This window comes from Pagrus major, chromosome 7, assembly GCF_040436345.1.
Source record: "Pagrus major chromosome 7, Pma_NU_1.0".
Lineage (NCBI taxonomy): Eukaryota > Metazoa > Chordata > Actinopteri > Spariformes > Sparidae > Pagrus > Pagrus major.
The window spans coordinates 25766972-25788242 of record NC_133221.1 but is presented as its reverse complement, the minus strand read 5'-3'; the positions used below and the strand labels follow the sequence as shown (position 1 = coordinate 25788242).

At 39.7% G+C, this 21271-nt stretch overlaps 2 protein-coding genes across 2 annotated transcripts in view; one reads left to right on the top strand and one right to left on the bottom strand.

Annotated features, from left to right (window-relative positions):
* mtor (mechanistic target of rapamycin kinase) overlaps positions 1 to 21271 on the top strand; it is an 89947-nt gene that overhangs the window by 32491 nt on the left and 36185 nt on the right. The window contains exon 29 of the mRNA XM_073469565.1: positions 19698 to 19773. Within this exon, the coding sequence (XP_073325666.1) occupies positions 19698 to 19773 (76 nt within the window). The remainder of the gene's footprint in view (positions 1 to 19697; positions 19774 to 21271) is intronic.
* On the bottom strand, positions 2231 to 5086 carry angptl7 (angiopoietin-like 7). The gene is made up of 5 exons (XM_073469447.1): positions 4726 to 5086; positions 3266 to 3366; positions 2956 to 3150; positions 2520 to 2715; positions 2231 to 2400 (listed from the first exon to the last, which is right to left on the bottom strand). Exons 1-5 carry the CDS (start codon positions 5084 to 5086, stop codon positions 2231 to 2233), a joined length of 1023 nt encoding a protein of 340 aa, XP_073325548.1.

The following is a 21271-nucleotide window of genomic DNA, read 5'->3' as shown; positions in this document are numbered from 1 at the left end:
TGTGAATTTGGTGGTTCCATCATCACTTTATCGACTGGAGTCAGGTATTATTGTATCTGGACCATGTGTTAATAATAACTGTGTAGCCATAATATTACCGGGCACCGTGGAAGTGCCTGGAAATGGAATTTTAAATGAAGTTTAATATGTTCAGATGTACAGAGGGCTGCAAACTGTTAAGCAAAATCTCATCTTTTGCTAGCTTGCCAGAGTGGCTATGTGCATTCTTTAATTTTACCTCTCAGCTGCTCAAATGAGCTAATCCTTACCCTTTGCAATTGCAGGAACCCAATTTAATGAAACCCTAGTATCCCTGCATTGTACTTATTTGTGAAATTTGGGATGTTGTTCTTTTGTTGTGACCACATCAGCATTGGGGTTACATCTGAAAAATAACAGAAACAGCACCTCTTAAATTCACGAGTATCACACCTTATAAATGTTTATATAGTTATAAAGAGCAGGAAAACAATGGCCTGTAATGCAGTTAACTTCAACAACATCACAATGTCCAAAAGCATTTATTGGAGAGCTATTATAGTAGATTGCATTACAGTTTACTATAGCTCAAAGTCAGGATGCATAGGATTATTGTTTTACATAAAATCTGCACCCCAGTTGAAAATTAGGTGAATGTAAAATACAGAAACCAAAAGGACCAATTTATAAATACACACAATAAATACGTTTTTGCTAAGGCCGAAATAAGCCTTTTATAATATTTGAATACCCTTTTAGATGATACGATGCAATCCATTTTTCCACACCATAGTTTCTGATTCTTTGGCTTTAATATCTGCTGAAGGAGCCGAGTGCTCAAGTCGCTTTCACCAGATCATCAGATAATAACTCTGACTTTTGGAAGCCCTATTCACAAAAGTTTCATTCTCCTGAAAAAAACAAAACTATAAATTCCATCTGCATTAATTTGTTTTTTTAAATGACCATGCCTGTCAGTAGAGCTGTGTTGTTACCTCTATGGAGACATAAAGCTTTACTTCAATAGTAACTGACTCTTGTAGCTTCACTGACACCGTCCTTTGCTGTTCAAGGTCTCCTTTTGTTGTTGGGGACGAGGTTGAACACGTTTAAACCTTAGAATAGAAAGACCAGGTCATATGTCACCATCCAAAGGTCTTTTTTAAGTGGCCTCTATTCCCCTCTGAAGGGAGGGGATAAATGTCCAGCTTTAATTAGATGTTTACCCTGACTAAATATGTCACCTCATAAAAGGAAGAGAATCTGACTGAGCCTTCCCCTTCCATTGAGCTTGTATAGGCAGTGCTCCCTGTCTTTAGGTATTTGAATGCTCGAAGGAATTCTTTGTTGTGTTCAAAGCGTAGCAAAATGGCATCATTGTTCTTCATGGCAGTAAACCTGGAGGCATTTAACTTGATGGCAGAATGTGTGTGTGGTCTTCATTCCTGCGTTTGGCGTAGGTGCCCTGGGACCTTTGGTCAGAATGTCAGGAGATGACCCAAGAGTCAGAGGTCGGTGGCTCAAGGCAAATGTGTTGCCATTATTGGACATGAATGGACACAAGACTTCGATTTGCTTTGAGACCGAGTTTGTCGCATTTGTAACATTTGTCTCAACTATGCTATTTAGAGATGAGATGTATTGCAACTTATTTCTTTTAAAAAATAATGTTTATTTTCTATCACATAAAACAACATAATTACAGAGCTGTACACATATTACAAATTAAACATTTCCATAATCAATTCTTAGGGTTTTACAATAAAATGCAGTGTAATTCATAGGAGATACCGTGGTGGTGGTTGGTCCCATTCCAGCAAATCTCAAAAATCCTTTTTAATTAGTTCCTACCAGTCCGTGATTATTTCTACATGAACCAGACCAGTCTGGACTGATTCTTGCTACTGACCATAAATTGCTTGTGTTAACTAAAAAATATATCCTAGTGCGTTCAAAACAAATAAGAGAATTAGTGAAAATGCAGTAACCCATACGGGACAGTGGTAAAAGAGCATCTATCGAAGCTTTTAAAAAAATATCTTACTGATAAATACACAAAATACTACAATTTACAATCAAACACGGCAAAACATTACACATTCATCTGACTTAAAATCGACCAGACCATCACAAACAACATTTTCATTCCTTTCGCAGTCCAGGAAAAGCCACAATTCAGTTGAACAGGTATTAGTGAGATCTCTCAGCATTCATGCGTATGGTCTTGATCCAGGACACGCAGCCTAAGCACTTATGGTTGAAAACCCACTGGCCGGACCTTCATTTCCACTTTCTTGAGGGAGTAGTTGGATCCGTGCCAGCCATACCAAGTGATCCCATCTGAGTTCTTCGTGTGCTCACCGTAGCGGTAGAAAACACCATTCAAGTTTGAGTCAGTGCAGCAGTTGTACCAGTAACCACCTGGAAAAATGTGAGGGATAAGAATTACACTTGGTGTTAATGGATGGAAATATGTGGTTGTAATGCTGACTGTAAATGACTGCATAGATTGTTCTGAGAGATTTGCTCTCATAATTTACCTCTGCGACGTGCAGCACAGTCATCCACACATTTGTCATTGTCCTTGTCGATGGTGCTGAAGTTGGTGTTGTTGTGGTAGCGCAGGGAGTCTCCAGCATTCCCACTGTAGTTGGCGAGGAAAAGCTTGTAGCTGTTGAGCTCATTACCCACAGTGAAAAAGCCATACTCAGCATAGCGTGTCTGTCCTTCCCAGTCCTGCATTGAAAAACACATATAACATGATTAAGAGGGGGCCAACTATAGAACCTGAAGCATACTGGCTCTTATGGTCGTCTGCAGAATTTAGTTTGATTTATTATTAATTTTACAGTACCAGAAGGAATAAAGGGCTCTGTGTGTATTTCCTTTTACCTTTGGCTATGACACAGTTTATGTGTGGTTTACATATTCTTGCTTGTTAGAGCTTTAGTGAGAGCAGTATTTTCCAACACATACCTCCATCTCAATCCTGAGCATACTGGGCTGCCTTGTTAAACGGAAGATGTGCTCATTTCCCAGCCAGAAGTCTCCGCGGATGGATCCGAATCCATTCTTGTACTGCTTCCAGTCACGGTTGAATGACGTCAGGCCGACCTTACGCCTCTGGATCAGAGTCCAACCACCTCCATTTGTTTCCATATCGCAGAAAACCTGAAAGTATTCACCAAAATGTAATAGAATTCAGAGGAAGAGGAAGAAATCGTCATGCTTCACCAAAAAGTACACGAAGAAGACATGCAACACACAAGACTCAAGTAAAACTTACATTCAGCTCAGGTGTACCCAGAAAGTCATCTTTGGGCAGTTTGTACTCGCCAGAGATCCTGTAGTTCTTGCTGTAGAGGGATGAACAGTCGTATATGGCATCTGGAAAAGAAAAGAAAAGAATCTCTTCAGTTATGCCAAAACCATATGCTGCTTCATGAGCGGTTTTTGAAAAATGTGAATGTCATAAATTCAACAGCTTTATGGATATATGGAGTGATTGGACAGATGAAAAAGTGACCTTTAACCCCACCAATAGCAAAATAGATCAAAACAGAGGGGAATGTGCATTGCATGGCTTGGATTTTTGCATAGTACAATTCTTTGACTGTATGGTGATGCCATTAATAGGGCTATGAGATCACTATGGAGCAATGAGCCCAATACTTCTAAGTCTAAATGTCTGTAAAAGAAGAAGAAGTGGAAACCTTACACTTCTTCTAATCTTTGCATCCCTTCCTGTTCTGCTCTCCTGTCTCTAATTTACTCAAGTTCTAAAAAGGCCTCTGTGTTCCCTTTGCCAGTGACATAAATGTGGCCCTGTTAGACCACACAGTTAAGGTATTGAAATAATAAACTACGTCATGCCTGGTTAACCTCTCCACAGCAGCCAGTGCTGATTAGTGGTGTGTTAAAGTTCAGATGAATGTTGGCGATGATTTGGCTTTGATGGGGCTCATTATTGACAGCCCTGCAGATGGGACTCTACAGTTCCAAATTAATGTTTTTGACTGCTGTTGGGCAAGTCCAATAAATGTGTGCACTGTAATCTATCCCCACGACCAATTCATAGCAGTTGTCTGAGGCCCTTGAAGTAATAGACGGGACTTATTATAGTTTCTCACAGCTAAAATGTCGTGTGTGCGTAGTTGGCCTATTTGAGGACTGTTTTGGGAAATGTAGGTACTTACATTCCTGTGAAATGACAGCTTATGGTTTCCTCAACTTGCTACTTATTAGAGTCTATCTTATCAGTTCAAAAATAAGTAATCTTCCAAATGAAAAGGTGCCCTTGTAATGTTTTCAAACTACTCTTAACAAAATTTTAACAGCTGTTTTTCATTCAACACAGGCTACAGGCTACAAAGGGTTGTAGACAAATGGTATAGTTTAAGCACAGTTAGACAAAAAATCTAAATCCATGTGTGGAAATAATTTTAACACCAGGAGTGTGAATTTGACAGCAACTACTCAACAGGTTGGAGAGAGAAGAGGCACGTAGCTCAGATATGCACTGAGTCACTGACGGATGAGTTTTACCATGTGTGAACACTTAACGAACTCTCTCCAGGACCATTTTAGTTTTTAAATTTAATACACATGAATGAAATTCAGCCAAAGAACTTGTGAAGCTAAAACTTACTTATTTTACATTATGACCCAGCCAGCAGCACACAAAACTTAGGCCAGTATGTCATTTAATTTTCTACACTATTGGTGCTCCAGAGTGATGATGCTCACCTGTTGAAGTCTGAGTAGCAGACTGTAGAGTCTGTAGCTGCATGATCTCCACACGGTTGTTGATCTCTGAGTACTTGCTCTCTGCCTCCGTCACCCGGGCTTCTTGCTGCCGGTTCTGCTTGTCCAGCTCCATTATTTGCCTCACGACACTCATCAAGTCTGTCTCCTGCTTGCGACTCAGCTCCTCGAGGATGCTGGTCAGATTGGCCACCTGAACCTTGAGGGAGCGCACCTCATCGCAGCACTGAGCCTTGGGAGGCTTTGGAGGTGCCATTCTCTTCCTTGGATTCTGGGCCCATGTCTCTGCCAAAAGCAGCACTGTGACCACCAAAGCCACTATGCTCAAATTTAACTTTGCCATTTTCTATATTAAGGTTCTAGATTTTTTTAAAAGATCTAAGTTTCACTAAGAGTTTTTGATTGCTTTCAAAAGCAGTCAGTCCCTGTCAAAGGTCTTTGCTGGAATTATCAAGAAGACCAGTTGAGTTGGAGCTGCTGTTTGACCAAAGGCTCACCCAGGCTCTGTCTTATGTCCTCTGTGAAGCCCTCCTCTGCCTGAACATCTTAAATATATTTTGTGTGCATGTGGGTCCTCCCCCTCTCTCCCGGTGCGCACCACTCACCGTGCTGACCCTCTCCAACCTTCAGGGTGGAGGACCTCTCCCCATCCCTCCTCCCCTTGCCTCTCCCCTCATCTTACTTTCACTCATTCCACAGAAGTTCTGCCCACGTTTCTCCTCTCTTTTTTCAGGTGTTGAAGGTTTCTGGGCAGTAGTCAGTCATATGCCTCTGCCTGGAAGAGCTTAGGAAACAAACAAAGGCTACTGTCTGAACTCATTGCACTTCCACTTGTTACACTATGAAAACTGAACTCTTGAATACTCTATATCATTTAAAAAATGTTTAGCTATACAGAAACATTGTTTAAAAAGTTGAATACTTGTTTTAGGCTCTAGATCTGTTGTATGTAATTTCCTTCTCCGTTTTCTCACTTAAATTACCCTGTTAATGACAGATTTTACTATATCCTCGGGCTGACCATTTCTTCAGTAAATTTAGTCTACACATGCCAAGAGACGTGTGAAGTCACTAAGTACTCTTAATTGTAGGTTAAGTGTTTCATTGATGCTACCCTTTTCGGCAGATGTTAAAGCAGGCATGTTTTCCGCAGAGCCTTTCAGCATCAAATTTCAAAAGGGTGTTGATAGAAGGAGAAAGGCTTAGTGAAAGCTTCAGGATAAAATTAGCCCAAAATACAGTTTTCATTAAGCGGAAAGAATTTGTTCAAGAACAGGCAGGCACAGTCTGAATATGCTGCGTACATGTGTAAAGGCTTAACATTTTGCCATCACACAAAGTGAAGTAGCTAAATGTTATAATGTTACCCACTAGAGGACCACAGAGCAACAGAGCGATATGCTTGTGGCTTTTATGGAAAACGGAGGGAATCGGCTGCTTGTATTTTTTTCTTCTGTGTTATAGCATTGACAACGCTGTCACTGGTTTTCATGTTGTGTTACCACTGAAAAACAATTTCACAGTAACACTGGAAACATTAGGAGGCAGAGAGAAATAGACTCTTTAACATACCACTTTCCTTTTCCTTTTTTTCTTTGATGTGACTCTACTAGAGCTGAAAAAATTGATTTATTAACATGTTTTTTTTTAACTGTTAAGTGATGTTTTACTGAAATTGCCCATACAGTGACCTAAAATTAGAAGTGGCTATTCAGATCCAAAATGAATCACTGCTGTCTATATCAGGATTTGTCCTGCTGCTTTTAGTTGATTTTCTTAGACTCATACAGTGTTTATGGTTACAGGTGAATGCGAACACGCACATGCATCGTCTATTGACTTTGCTGTCCTTGTAGGTCCTTTGTAGCCTGGGAACAAAATGAATCTGCCAAGCTCATTCGCTCAGCAGATGCATCTGGTCCCCCTCCCATTCAGATAGATTTCCATCTGGTCCGGTCCGGATCAGGCTGTTTACAACAGTTTATCTAATATTGGGTGGGTTTGATATGATGACTGACAGAGCAGCACTCCCAGTCCAGATATGAAAGGCACATGCCACATGTTCTGCTGCTTGGATTGTATTGTATTGTATTGACTTTGAGTGATAGTAGGTCTATCCAGTTGTGTTCAGTCTGAGGGTCCATCAAGGACAGATCGTACTGTCTAACTAGGCCGTGCTGGTCAAATGTGAAAAATATTCTGTTACCACATAGCATATTTTTTGCCTAAATATTATCAAATACACATTCTAGTGTAGAGTTTAGCTGTAATAGGAGATTGTTAGTGACCAGGCTGACATTTTTTTCCTGCCTAAAATCATACCAAGAACCGCCCAAACTTGCCTTCTGGTCTGCACCTGTTGATAACACCCCTTGGAAATAAAAAAATGAATTGAGAAGGACTAGACTGATATGAAACTCCTTTTGCACCTATCCTCCATTCTCCTGATTGGTTATTGCGATTAGTCTGGTATCCTAACCATGTCTGAAGAATTACACAGTGTATTTGCTCTTAGATTAAATTGGTTGTCTTTCAGCTAACCCACATTCGCCCATTAAAATAGCCCCAAAACTTGGTTTGACCTGGGTCACTGTGTCTGTCTGAAATGGGTATTGAGAAGCTCTGCACAATGACTACTAGCTGGTTGCATGGACTAATTTACTCAGTGATTTTTGTCAAATTTATTCACAGGGAAAGGAAACACTCATACAGTAGGCACTTAAAACAATATTTTATGGGAAGTTAAAGCAGCCTTCTGCATTTGTGTTTCGTAATGATGATGTTTGCAAAATGTCTACTTAGGTCATCTTTGCTTTTAAAATTTCTAACTTACCAATCCCTGGCTAAAGGTGATAATAATACTTTTGCAAAGCCAGACATCAGAGAGGCCTTCTTGAATCTTCATTCTTTGGAATTTCTATCTCATCCTTCCCTGAGGAGCTGCCAGCCCTGCCAACTTAGAGAAGATTACCTTTGGAGATTAAGCTAAAGAGGTCGTTGTGGGGTTTGGGGGTGTCTGAGTGTACCTTGAGCATCGAGACAATAAGTCATATTTGACTTCTGTGATACTCAGCTATGTGTGATCATTGTCATGCAAAGTTGTGTGTTGTGTGTTACTGGACATGGCTAAAGCCAAGAGATTCCTGACAGTTTTTACTTGAACTTTATGGGTTTTTCTCTTCTCCACATGGACAGGAATGAACTGTTTGGAAAAGGCAGAGATGATGGTGTTTGCACATTCATAGATAATAATGTTGACAACACACAGTTGTACAGTACAGTAGATGTATTAAAACACAACATTAAACTACTTTGTTTAAGTCTGTAAAGACCTATATATTTGTATTAAAGACCACTTGTATAGAAGTTCTTGTTCCCTTTGTAACATTTCAAAACCTCCGTGCTGGCAATAGTTGTGGCCGGATGCATTATGTTTTCGGGTTGTCCGTCCAATGGTCTGTCTGTCCCATTCTTGTGAATGCAATATCTTAAAAAAGCCTTGAGGGACTTTCTTTAAATTTGATACAAATGTTAACTTGGACTCAAGGATGAACTGGAGGTCAAAGGTCAGTGTCACTTTGACCTCAGTGCATCCCATTCTTGTGAACACGATATCTCAGAAACGCATAGAGGGAATTTCTCAAGATTTGGTCCAAACGTCCACTTGGACTCAAGGATAAACTGATTAGTTTTGGTGGTCATGGTCACAGTGACCTCACAAAAGACATTTCTGGCCATTTCTCAACAATTCCTATGATAATTATGACAAAACTTTACGTAAATGTCTGAAGTGATGACATTTTTAAAGGTCAAAAGTCAACTTCACTGTGAAATCTTAATGTTTTGCTAAAAATGTTAATAGTTTTTAATCTGTCTCATACAATTCCCCTAATTCAATAAAAGTCTAGTACCAAATAACTGTAGTGCCACCTTTAAACCCTTAGTTGCAATTTGAGACACATATATATAATTTCTCAACATTTGTCAATATTTATTGCATGGCTTGATTGTCTTGTCAATAATATAAACAACCAGGACGTCAATCAGTAATATCATTCAGTTAAACGAATTATGTAACTCATGAAAGCACAGACCAGGGAACTGAGGGTTGAGGTAATATTACAACTGTGGAGCAAAAATAAAACTTCACACTTTAACCCTCGTCTACCATCACATTACATAATCTTGCATCACCAGCAACGCCTCGTGTTTTTTTTGTGTTTTTTTTTAAACCTCAGGCTCTTTGTGTCTCTCCTGCCAAATGTTTGGCAGGCGTACCTCACTTTTCCTCCATTGGTCAGGCGAACAAATAAGGAAACAGTTTAGAGCGCTCTGTTAAGCATCATCTTTGTGTCACGGGGACTGCGGTTTGGAGCACAAATTAAAAAGTATGACTTTCCCTTAAATTCCCAAATATTACATAATTATGAGATGGTCTGTTATTGCTTTGATGTGTCACGGAGTAGAAGTGAAATATTTGGATGTGTAAGGCTCTTCCTTTCCCCTGTCACTCTGCTCTCTGGATGTTACCGGCCACAACTGGTTATCGCTCTGCATTTCCCCTTAACTCACTGCATGGTTTTATAATTATTTTCAAAGTTGACATGTGCTTTGAATTTCCTTTATTTGTTTGTTTTGCTTTTTAAAATGCTTATGGTCAACCCCAACATTTATGTGTCTCAGTCACATGTGCCGCATGTGCCATGTGCTTTAAGCATTAAACAGGAAACAAATGTGTTGACTGTAATATGTAGGGTTCAGCTACCACAATGTTCTCCTGGATGTTCAGTCTGCCTTTCCATTGCATTTGTCTTGAGATTATATCTACCAGAGAGAAACTATTTAGAGTAAATTCAATTAAGATGAGTATCTTTGCCCTGATATGTTAAATGTAATTGTGACAATTTCCAACTCTGCTGCCAACAAAGAACAGCAGAAAGTTTACTGGTCTTACATTTGAAAGTATCTGTTTTCTCTATTTTTATCATTTTCCCCTCAGCTCCTGTCTAAATAATGTTTCTACAGTCTCAAATGTTTCTAACTGTTCAATAATGTAATGCTCGATGGTGTGTAGTGCTTGTTGACCTCCCTGTAAATTTTAACCTTAAGTCACTGATGTGCGTCAGTCTCTTTTGGAAAAATGTGGATAATTTGCCTTCCTGGATTTTCTCATTGCTCTAACTGCTCTGTGAGTCACATCTCACTCTCCAGCAATGCATCCCAGCGGCATCACTTTCCTCTGGTCCTGGACTCTGTCATTCGGTGCTAGTACACAAAGGTCCAGCTGGATGCCGTTTTATACGTTTAGCATCACGCTGTTTTTCCCTTCCAAGCAGCTTCTTTTAACACCTTTTACCCTCAAACCATGTCTCACCAGGCTCTGTTTGAAGAATGCATGGCTCCTCTTAACATTAGAGGAATTCACTAAACTTTAACCAAAGCTCCCGTCTTTATGTGACTTCCTTGGGAAGCCCACACATTTCATTGAACAGATTTTTTCCTTCTCCTTTTAAGACAAGTTGGACACCCTGCTGTGCAAATTGCAGCAGTCATCTATCTTTGATAAGTACAAGCTGACAAAAACGTGTTTTCAGTCAGAATATACTCAGACAGCTTTGTGTCCCTAAATACACTGGAAAATCGTTTTGTAATCAAAGTGACCACCAGGGCCAAGCTGTCAGCAGAGCACTCATGGGTTCAATTACAGGAAAGGCAGGAGGTGAAAGAAGGAGCCAGGAGATTCCAGGGCTTCTATCTTGAAAACGTTGAATTACATAACCTTTATTAACAGTAACCTGTTCCACCTGTCTGCTGTGTTCACACAGAAGATCTTCATTTGAATTCGACAGATTTTGGTAACAGATTGGTTTATTTGAAGGCATCATTTTGTTCCCTTGAGATGCTTACTCTCACCATTTAATGAATCATTTATGTATCCTGTGTTCAGATTAATCAAATATATCAAAGCTTAAGGTTACATTTCTCATCTTTTTACAATCTTGGATCATCATAGCAGTAATATGGTTTTGATTAGACTTTGAAGTAGGAATAATCTAACACAGATCTTTGGCATCTAAATGAGAGTATAGGTATGAGAAATAGGGTTGATATTCACTGTACGCCAGTGGTCTGATTGCAAAGACAGGGTCATCAGCCTGTTTTTTTTTTTACTGAAGAGCCCCTTTACCATATCAATCTCGAGTAGAACACATTATTGTAAAGCCCTTATAACAGCAGTGGATTCACTGTGATTCACTGAACTAAGAAGGCCACAAGGTTGCTGGATTACATTATAAAATGGATACTTTTGGTTTTGGTCTGAGTTATTTTCTCACAGTCTAGCTGATTTACAGTTAAGTCATTACAAAATCACAATGGGATGGATATTACCTTGATTTTAGACACCTAAGGCAAGCAGCTGAGCAACCATGGATTTGGATTTCAAAATAACCCAAGGGTTAAGGAACTGCAACTCAGTTAAACCTGGTCACGTGTAGGGGCAGAATAAACTGTTCCATATTTTCCATAATGAAGGAGTTGGTATGCACCGGGGCATCCCGCAGCTCTGAGAGTGGCAGCCTTCATGCCCTGGCAGACCTTCAAGAGGTCTGGTGGCTGAAGCTGGTGATGGCTACCAGGTGGTGTCCGTTGGCGGACCCCGGCCAGGCAGCAGCTGTCTGCTCGCCACCCTACAAACCAGTAGCAGGGACAAACAGTACTGCAGGGGAAGAAGGTGGATTAGCCACTATCCCTTTAGAATAGTCCCCTCTGCTTCGTGTAAGCACAGTTCGCCATGTGGCACTGCTTCAGAGAGACGTTTCGTGACAGTGGGATGTAAAAAACAGTTGGATCACAGAACAGAAAACAAAAACCACTTGTGCCATGAAGTGATTCCATTGTTTCTGGTTAATCATTAAATGTGTTTAGCTTTGTGGTTGTGATCTCAGGCATTAAGTAGGTTTTGCTTTTAATTAAAGTAAAATATAACAACTTTGGCTTTCAACGTCAATCTGCATAATCCTTCACTGTATTGATTCGTCTCCATGCATCTAGAAATTATATCTCAAGGAATCTGAATACAGCGTAAATATAGATACTACATATAAACATCTCTTTGGCCAACAGCTGTCGTTTTGTTACCTCATAACACTGGTGTAATTTGTTTGTTTGAATGATACATCTGCACCCGCTTTTTTCCATTGTTTAGAAGAAAAGCGAATTACAGCATGGATCGATTTCAGTAGGACAAAGAAAAAATAAATATATCAAAGACCTGGCATCTTTCATTGGAAATATTTAATGGACAATTTCAGTGAAAATGTAGTCAATATGTAGCCCACAGAAACTGAAGTCTTCCAAAAAACATTGTATATGGATCCCTTTGTTAACATAGCAACAGCAGCGTTCCAATGAGGTAGCTGTCGGGATGTTTTTTTCTTTTTTGTTGGGCCACCGGAGACGCTTTGTTCTGTTGGTCTCTTGACCTGAAGGTGATGAACCCAGGAGACACATTCTGCAGTGGTGTCCCAGTGTGGTGATACTGTGGTGTAAACATAGGCGGAATGGTTTCTCCGGCTGATGTCTCAATGGCCTCCTAACATGCCCAACTTACTTGAGGAGAAAGAAAAACAGAAGAAAGTTATGTAGAATTATGCAATAGAAGGAGCGACTTGTTTTCTTTATGTATACAATTTCAACAAGGGCCATTTTGTTCATTTGGCATTGCAATACATTTTTAGTCGTATTTACCCTTTTAGGATGCCACATTCCAAAGGAGTAAGCTTTTTGGTGAACGTCACTGACAAGTGTATTTTATCATCTCAAAGTTGAGGGATACTGTGAAAGAATTTCCTCATGCTGCAGCATCTGCTCGGTGACGAAACAACTGCCTTTTTGTCTTGACGTTTTCGAGAAATGAAAGACAAAGGGCCAGTCATATGAAGTCAGTGATGAGTTCAACCCCCCAGGACAATCTGGAAGGAAGTAGATGACTGAGGTAACCATTTCGTATGCCTCCATGCTTATCTCATGCAGTGATGCATGTGATGCTGCTGTCTCTTAAGACACACAGGGGCCAAGATCTGTTTTTGATGACAACATGTTGCTCATCACTGCTATAGATGACCTGTGCATGACAGGCTTGAAAATGTATGTGGTGTTCATGCATTACAAGTTGAGGATTTGAGTCCTCATTTTAGACGGTGTTGACTGACACTGCTCAGATATGGTATATTTTGTTCAGGTGCTATCTAAATGAGAGATGGAGCATTGGTTATGTCACAGCATTTATCAAAGCACTGTATAGCTTGGATTTCAATGCTTTACAATAATTTCATTGTTTGGCTTTAAAAGTAATGTTTATTCCATTTTATGCTTTTAAAGTCAAGAGGTAAGATGTCAGTATCAAGCAGCAGTAGTTGTGTACTGTGTACTGGTGTACTGGTTGGATATCAGGACGCTCCAACATTTGTTGCATTGTCTATTAATCTTTTTTCTCTTTCTACTTTCTCTTTATGTTTCCTTTTCTATTCAAATGTTTTAGTTAATTTGAATTCCTTACATAATGCATGTTTATTTCTCTCTGTGTTTGAAAGGGGTTAAAGAAATAAACCTGCCCCGCCTTGCCCTGCTTTCATTCATCATCCGATTCACGTGTCAACATTCAGTAGTACAGTATCGTTTTCTTTCAGAGCTCAGTCATGCTGCTAAAAAAAATATGCAGCTGAAAAAGTAGGAATGTTTTGGACCCATTAATGTCAATCATTTTGTAATTGCCCGTGACTGATGTCTGAATTGGATCGTCGGTGCAACTTTTCTGGACAGAGAAGGAAAAACAAAGCACTTCATGCTACATTGGTCTCTGTGATCCAATAAACAAATGAGGATAGTTTTTAGGCTTTTAGGCAAAGAAAAAATGGGTACAAGGGCCTTCTTAATATTGTTTTGTTTTAGACTATCAATCTTTCAATGCCTTCAAAACTTGCTGTTATTTAAAGTAACATTATGTAACTTTTTTACCTTCAGATAACAGCTTCAGAATCATTTTGACGGTAAAGTTACTTGTAACAGGGTGAATGGTGTCTCTGTCTCGGACACTCCGCCCCTCTATCACTTGTTTCTGCACTATGTAACTTCAATGAGAGGGTAGGATCACAGCGTTACATACATGTTTACTTCAACATACAAGTTTTCAACACATAACATTGTTATGACATAATGAGTTTTGTTTGCAGTTAGCACCTACATTATGTCTGACACATTGTTACAGACCCGGGATTTGTATTAACGACAGCAGTGTTGCGCCCAGAGACTCTGGGGGGCGCCAAATTGCACAAAATGCCTACATTCTACCACATTTCTGCATAATGATGCTTTAATGTAAGGTCTTATCTATTTAAAATTGCATGTGTTTACTTAGTTCCAGCAAACATTTTACAGAGGTTTGAATTCTTCATTTTGTGTGTGTGTGATTATGTCTTGAAGAATCAAGATGAAGATTTACTTTTCAACTTTGAGCCACCTGTTAGCCAGGATAAAAAAATTCTTATGTAAAACAGGTTCTCTTTACTGGCTCTGTGTGGCGACCCCTACTGCATGACATATTTTCTCGTAAACATGAGGTCATCTTGACTGGAATGTTTTTTCCATTTTAATCTCTCAAATTGGCCTTCTTGTGTCCTATTGCCTTGGGAAGTGTTTGTTTCAAAGACAATGGTTGGTTGAAGCATTGTACGTTGTGCTGTCAACAATGTTCTACCTCCATCCGTTTCTCATCTGTAGTCTGCTCAGATGGGGCTTGTGCAATGGAAAGAACTCCCCCAAGGTGCTAGATAGTTGGGTTCATTCTGCTTTGGAATATTGTTGATTGCATTTTGGCTGCCCCAACAATGAACAGTTCTGTAGACGCAAAGGTCAGAGAAGTATCAGGTCACTTTTCCACTTTTCCTGTAGTGGTGCAAGTGTACGGCTCAGTGATATGAAAGATTTGCCAATGTAATGAACCATTTAAGCAGTAAGGCTCCTCTTAAATTTTGAAGACTTGGCCTTCTTGTTGGTGTCTATATACACGCCTCCAGCAACCATCAACCAAATCAAACCATGAACCAAAAGTCATATCTTGTCTACATCTGTGATTTCTGAGCTTTTGAACCCGACTGTTTCCTAGATTTTTTGTGCATTCCTTGACAATGCACTATCACTAGGTTACAACTGGCACCTGGCTGAGAGGACCTGCGGGACAGATGTAAATACACCTGTTTTGAGTAATGAATCAATGTACTTCCATTTTAGGCCTCTTGATAGCCTTTGCCAAAAATACACCGATCAGACACAACATTAAAACTGCTGAGAGTTCAAGTCTCATTTCAATGCAGTGTTCTGCTGGGAAACCTTGGGTCCTGGCATTCATGTGGATGCCACTTGACGCGCACACCTACCCAGACATTGTCACAGACCAAGTACAACCCTCATGGTAGCAGTACTCCTTCACCTGTCAGTGATTTTAATGATCTTTTAAGAAATATTCAAACTTACAAATATCTTTATAAAAACAAAAGTGAATCAATTCAATGGAGCTTGATTGAGTCTTTCCTTGATCAGTCTTTAGATATCCAATCCAATTTTGAAGTTATTATGTCCAACATTAAGGAATGGAGTCAGCACTTGGCAAGCAAAGATCCCAAAAATCAGTAAGGATCAAGTGGATATCTTCCTAATTAGATTAGATTAAGTCCAGTAGTGAGGCCCCTTTTTTCCTCTTTTCTACGCGATTCACATATATCTTCCCCTCTGTGTAGGAAAATACCTGCAATTTTCTTAGGGATCATGCTCTCTCTTCAATGAAAAAGCCAAACCACTTTAAAATAGTCGAGAGGGGGATTGTGGATACATTATAGAGTTTAACATTTGAAAATAATATATACATTTCTACTCCCTCTTGGTGCTTTCTGACCCAGGGTAATTATGGCTAAGTGTATTATATTAATCAAAATCTAATGTATACATGCTGGGTTAGAGTTTGCAGTGTGATAAATCGCTTGTGTTACACTCTTGAGACATGCAAGTAGAAAGTGATTTATTTCTCTCTGTGCTGAAAATGTAACAGCATGTGTCTACCAAGGTCCTGACTGAAAGATTCAGTCACCATTTCTGATTAAGGTATGACAAAAACATATGCCATGACTGTTCATGTTTTAATAGTTAAAAACCAGATACAAGGTATGAGTCTGTATAAGGTGATTGTTTTTCTTTCTCCTCTGGTCAGAGGTATTTGAATAGCAATGGTTCACGGTTCTGTTTTTGTAATAGAAGGGGCTATAAAAATTCACAGTCAAAGTTAGCTGAAAGACAAAACTGTTTGTTCTGTATTTGGCCAAGGATATGGCCAAATGGTATGCATAGTGTCTGCATTTGTCCTGTAAAATATGTTATATAATTCAGTCTCAGGCTGTTTTGTTTACATTATAGTCTACAGACTGGCCTTACACATTTAAAAACAGGTATCAAGATGTTCCTTTCTTACCTTTCTTGACTTCTGTGGAAAAGAGCAGCATGCTAATCTCATTCAGGGTTTAGGATTAAACCTCAGAGAAATCTGATTCAGGATACACAGCACATTGTCTGAATTTCATGGCGAGATATAATAAATCATGACGGTTTTACAGCTGATAGAACTTAAGCTCAAGCTCTTTTCAGTGACTTGTCCATGTCTCACATGAGCAAATCAGAGTTAAGTTCCAGTTAGGAAGTGATACTTGTGGCACTGCACGAGAGTGTTTTGACAGTTTTTCAAGAAGTTTTCTGCTTGCTAATAGTTTGATGGAGTTTTTACTTCAGGAGAACGCTATGTGAGCCCTGTCATCTGGATGCGTTTAGACTGTGTGCGCTTGGAGCTGGCAGCCAGATGGCTTCAGCTGAGGGACAATGAAATCTCCAGGGTCCACAGGAGAGAAGGCCCTTATTCTGATCTGTCTCCTCAGATGAAACCACATCTGGGCAGCTTTAGCATACCTCGGCACTGGCAGTTTGTGTGTGGTGGGACACAAAGGCCTTGCAGTTCTTCGTTTGTTTGGTGATAGTTCGACAACAAGTAGTAATTTGTAGTTCCCAAATTTAAATGATCAAATATACATAACATACCCGTGTGTTATCATCAGTGTTAGTCAGAATACTGGATGTGTTGTAGTTGTATTTATTGAAGACTGGGATTGTTGTTTAATTGGCTGCTGTAATGATGCATGGCACTCTATCAGGCCCCGTGAGAGTCACAGACAAATGCTTATTTACCAAAATGAGCTCACTTTCTTGTGTTATGCAACCATAGTCTGTTGAGTGTTGCACTCTTCATCATCTGTTTACACCAGCTTCTTTTGAAAAATCTCTTGAAATGTAGTCTGTGAACTGACGATATTCATTGTCACGCAAGAGCAAAGAATAAAGGATGTCTTGCGTAACTGTTTGGTTTAGTTTGTGATTGATGTAAGATCGTGTCATAAGTCTTCAGCATTTCTTCAGTCATTCAGTCCAAAACTTTAAATCCGTCCACTCCACAGAGTTGATTGATTCGTCTGGCATCATGACATGAAACGACAGTTTTTGAAAAAGCAGAAAATCCACTAAGCGCTGTGGAAGGGACTAACGAGCCAATCAGTGCCACGGGCGGGACTAACGACTTTGTCGAGCTGCTGTCAAGCATTATCAACCTGTGCGCCAGAGTTATAACAACAATGGCCGACCGCTATGGACCAGATAGATGCCGCTTTAACATAGATGGCATGTCTTCTCAAAATTGCCAACATAGTAGTTTGCTTTTATTTCGCTCTGCTCCATTCCTAAAACCCCAGCAAAACCATTATGTATGCTTGGCTACACTTCAGTGTCTGTTTAAAATGTCATGATATTCAGGTGGATACTGGTCTCTAGTGATTGGTTAGGGAAAATGAATCCCCCTCTCCCACAAAAATCAGTTGGAATGGAGGCAATGTCAGACTGAAGATGGAAACCGAGTGCAAAAAGTTGACAATTCAGTCAGAACTGTTTTTTTTTTTACTTTCTTTATTCAGCCGATAACTTCAGAATTCAGTAGCATGATATTCCATGTGGGGATGGCATGGTGGTGCCCGGTTTCCTCCCACAGTCCAAAGCAGGTCATGTTAATTGGCAACCCTAAATCCCCTGTAGGTGTGAATGGTTGCCTGTCTCTACAGTATGTGTCAGCTGTGTAATTCACTGGTGACCTGTCCAAGGTCTATGCTGCCTCTAACCTAATGTCAGCTGGGATTGGCTTCCTGCAACTGTCTAGATAATCGATGGATATAAGGCATCACTATTGTGAAGCTCACATCCAAATTATATCTATCGTACATAGCTGAAATAGTTGTTGTTGCATACAGGCAGTGATACACTGGATCCATATACGGATCTGTATGTGCACTTTTTATCTAAGTGTCTCCCTTATGGAGGATTTCGTGTATTGACTCATAGTTAAAACAACAACGAAAATTGATCCAAATCTGTTCCACACAGATTTTAAATTGTTAAAGTAAAAACAGTTTACTGGTATGAGCACACTGTTCCAGTCAGAACTCTAAATTTGGGTTTTGGAATCAGTATTGGTAGAGAGTAAGTCTTTCCTCAGGCACATTGGCCTATTGGTGCATGATTACAATAGCAACTCAGAACATTGAGTCCCTGAAGTCAGCGAACACTTTTTGAAAGGTCCTTGCAGTGGTTGTCTTCTAAAGATGTACAAGATAGCTCCTGTTGTGATTAGTTGTTATTTTACCTGTCATCATGCAGGTCTGCACCAGCAGTTCCCTACGCTTTGGCATGACCACTTGCTGTGCCATTTCATCACATTTTCTGGCCTTTAACCCCATGTCAAACCAGGTTTCTGACATATATGCTCAGGTATCCTTCATCAACTTTCGCCCGCTGTCCTCAGGAACTCCACTGCATACCAGCCCTCTTCAAACGCTACATTTTACAGATGTATTGGCTGTGGCTGCACACGGGTTTTGCACTTGAGGAAATATAATAGACTTGCGGTACATTTGAGTGTTTCCAGATGTGGTGGCGGTGCGGGTGACTGGAAGGTGTACAAACGGGAATTGTGGTGTCTTGACAGATAACTCATCATTTGTCAAACATGCGTGACAAATGTCACTAGGTGCATTTGCTTTTCACAATAAACACCTTCCCGGGAGAGGAAACATTTATTTTACCTTTTCAAAATGCACTGAGGCATGTTTCTTAGTTGACTTAGTTGGCAATGATAAGACTTTCCCAGAAGACACATGGATGGCACAGGGATACAATTCTCACCACCGCCACCACTGGAGAAACCCAAGGCTTACTAGTAGTGGTTCCCCTTGCTTAGTTCTATATTCAGTTAGTTCTTAGTTAGCAGTGTTTGTGGGTGGGAATCCAGTGAAGGATAACAACACTTGGTCTCTGCCCCACTGACTCCTACTGGTTGGATGGCGCCTGCACTTAGGTGGGTGGGAACTAGGAAGAAAAGCCTACAACCTCCCGAGGTCAACAGTGGAGTTAACAGCAACAGATACCTCACTGCAAGGGAATTAGACTTCAGGTTGGAGAGAAAAAGCTGTTTATCTTGGAATCAATGTTCGCTATGTAAAGGCATTCAAGCTGTCAAAAGTTTCTTCCAGAAAAGGTTAAACATTTGACATACTATTGACACCTACTCAATTGCCTGCCTGTGCATAATCACTCTCAACCAGGATGTTTTGTATTGTAATTGTACAGCAAGTTGCTATTGTAGGCATTTTTTTGCCATTTGCCTGTCTTTTAGTAACAACAGAAGACACATCTACCATACACATTGTTCACATACTGCACTGAACCAAAGACTTTTTGTGTAGTGTACTTTTCCAAGTTTTGTGTTCAAAAGGTCTAACAAAAGGTTTGTTTTTCATTTTTGTCACATCTTACAGCATCAACAATAAACTGCAGCAGCCAGAAGCAGCATCTGGGGTACTAGAGTATGCAATGAAGCATTTTGGAGAGCTGGTAAGTACTTTTTTTTTTATCACCCTTTGGTCATTTTTTATGCCTCCAACCAAAATGTGAACCTTATTTTAGGTGGCAATCAAACCAACACTGGGACAAAAAACAAGGCTCTTTCCCTTTGGTGGTACCACTGTGTTGGCATAGCCAGGGGTTATGCTGCAGAGGCCTCCTGCAAAAGACACAGGTTTTTCATCAAAAATGTTAAATCTTGTTAAACCTTTTAATGAAGCTCAGTTCCACATCATCTGGCCACATATTATATTGGCCTATCAAGTAAATACAAGTCTTGTGGAGTTTGAATTGTACTTTAAGGTTTCTAAGTGGATCGTACTGAATGTGGTCTCTTGTCTGCATACACAGTTTAACATGGGGATGAGGGTCATTTGAGACACATACCCCCAGAACACCCTGTTCTCAATGTGCAGCATGTGTAAAAACCCATCTGCTAAGCTGATCAGTTGTCAAGGGCAAGGAGCGGAATAATGGACTTTTTTGTCCAAATCACAGGATGTTTGAATTTTGGTACATAGTTGCACACCTTTTATGTGTTTCTACTTTTCATTTTTCAAACAGTACTTACGACCACTTTTTGCCTTTTTCCACTGGTAAAAGGATATGATGTTTCATACCAAAAACTACAAATGGTAATTTCTTCTTAATGACCAGTGGTTTGTAAGGTTCCTAAATAGCTTCACTTATTATAACTCCCTATGTGACTCCTGATAAATGATTCAAGTCCAAGTTAAAAGACACATAATATGCCACTCCTGATTGTTGGCATTGGTGTTTATATTGAGCAAATGCCAGATTTTTCCTGTATTAGTTGTATTAGCTACATTGAAATCTAAATTGTTTGCAGTTTATTTTTATAATCATGGAGCCATATTTTTATCTTTGTCTTTTTTTCCCCCTTCCAGTTCATGTTCAGGACTAATCATGCCTAGTTTAATATTACATAAAAGTCTTAAGTATTTTGTAGATGAACCTGGTCCAGAAATTAAACAACTGTCGGACAGTGAACGTGCATTGGACACCAGCACACAGTTTTTCCACATCAATTACATAAGAGGAAAGGAGCATTTTTTGTTCCGATCGGCCCCCGTCTCTGTAACCAAAATTGCATCATTTGGTGACTGTGGTTTTTGTTTGGTTCTTGACTGGGTAGACCGGGAGGACTATTTTAACAGAATGAACCAGTATCGACCACTGGTTTGATGTGGTTAAATCAGCAGGTATTCAGTCTTACTTCATTACAATGAAGGTGGTCAATGTAATTTTTTTTTTTTTTAAATGATAAAGAAAAAACAACATTTTTATGATGTTAAACTTGAATACATTCAACATTGACATCAAAAACTAAATAGTACCTGGAAACAATAGAACTACATTTCTTGAATTAACAGACACACTTTAAAAAAACCTTAAACAGCCATGGCGTTCATCTTATGTGAAAGTGAAGATAGAATACAGTGAAGGACAGTAAATATGACTTAAAAAA

What these genes read in the sequence shown, in the direction of transcription:
- angptl7 (XM_073469447.1), bottom strand. Translation starts at nt 5,086, where the DNA reads ATGGCAAAGTTAAATTTGAGCATAGTGGCTTTGGTGGTCACAGTGCTG. An exon ending in TGCTACTCAGACTTCAACAG is followed by an intron (nt 3,367 to 4,725) that starts GTGAGCATCATC and finishes TTTCTTTTCCAG; the next exon opens with ATGCCATATACGACTGTTCA. An exon ending in TGGGTACACCTGAGCTGAAT is followed by an intron (nt 3,151 to 3,265) that starts GTAAGTTTTACT and finishes GAATACTTTCAG; the next exon opens with GTTTTCTGCGATATGGAAAC.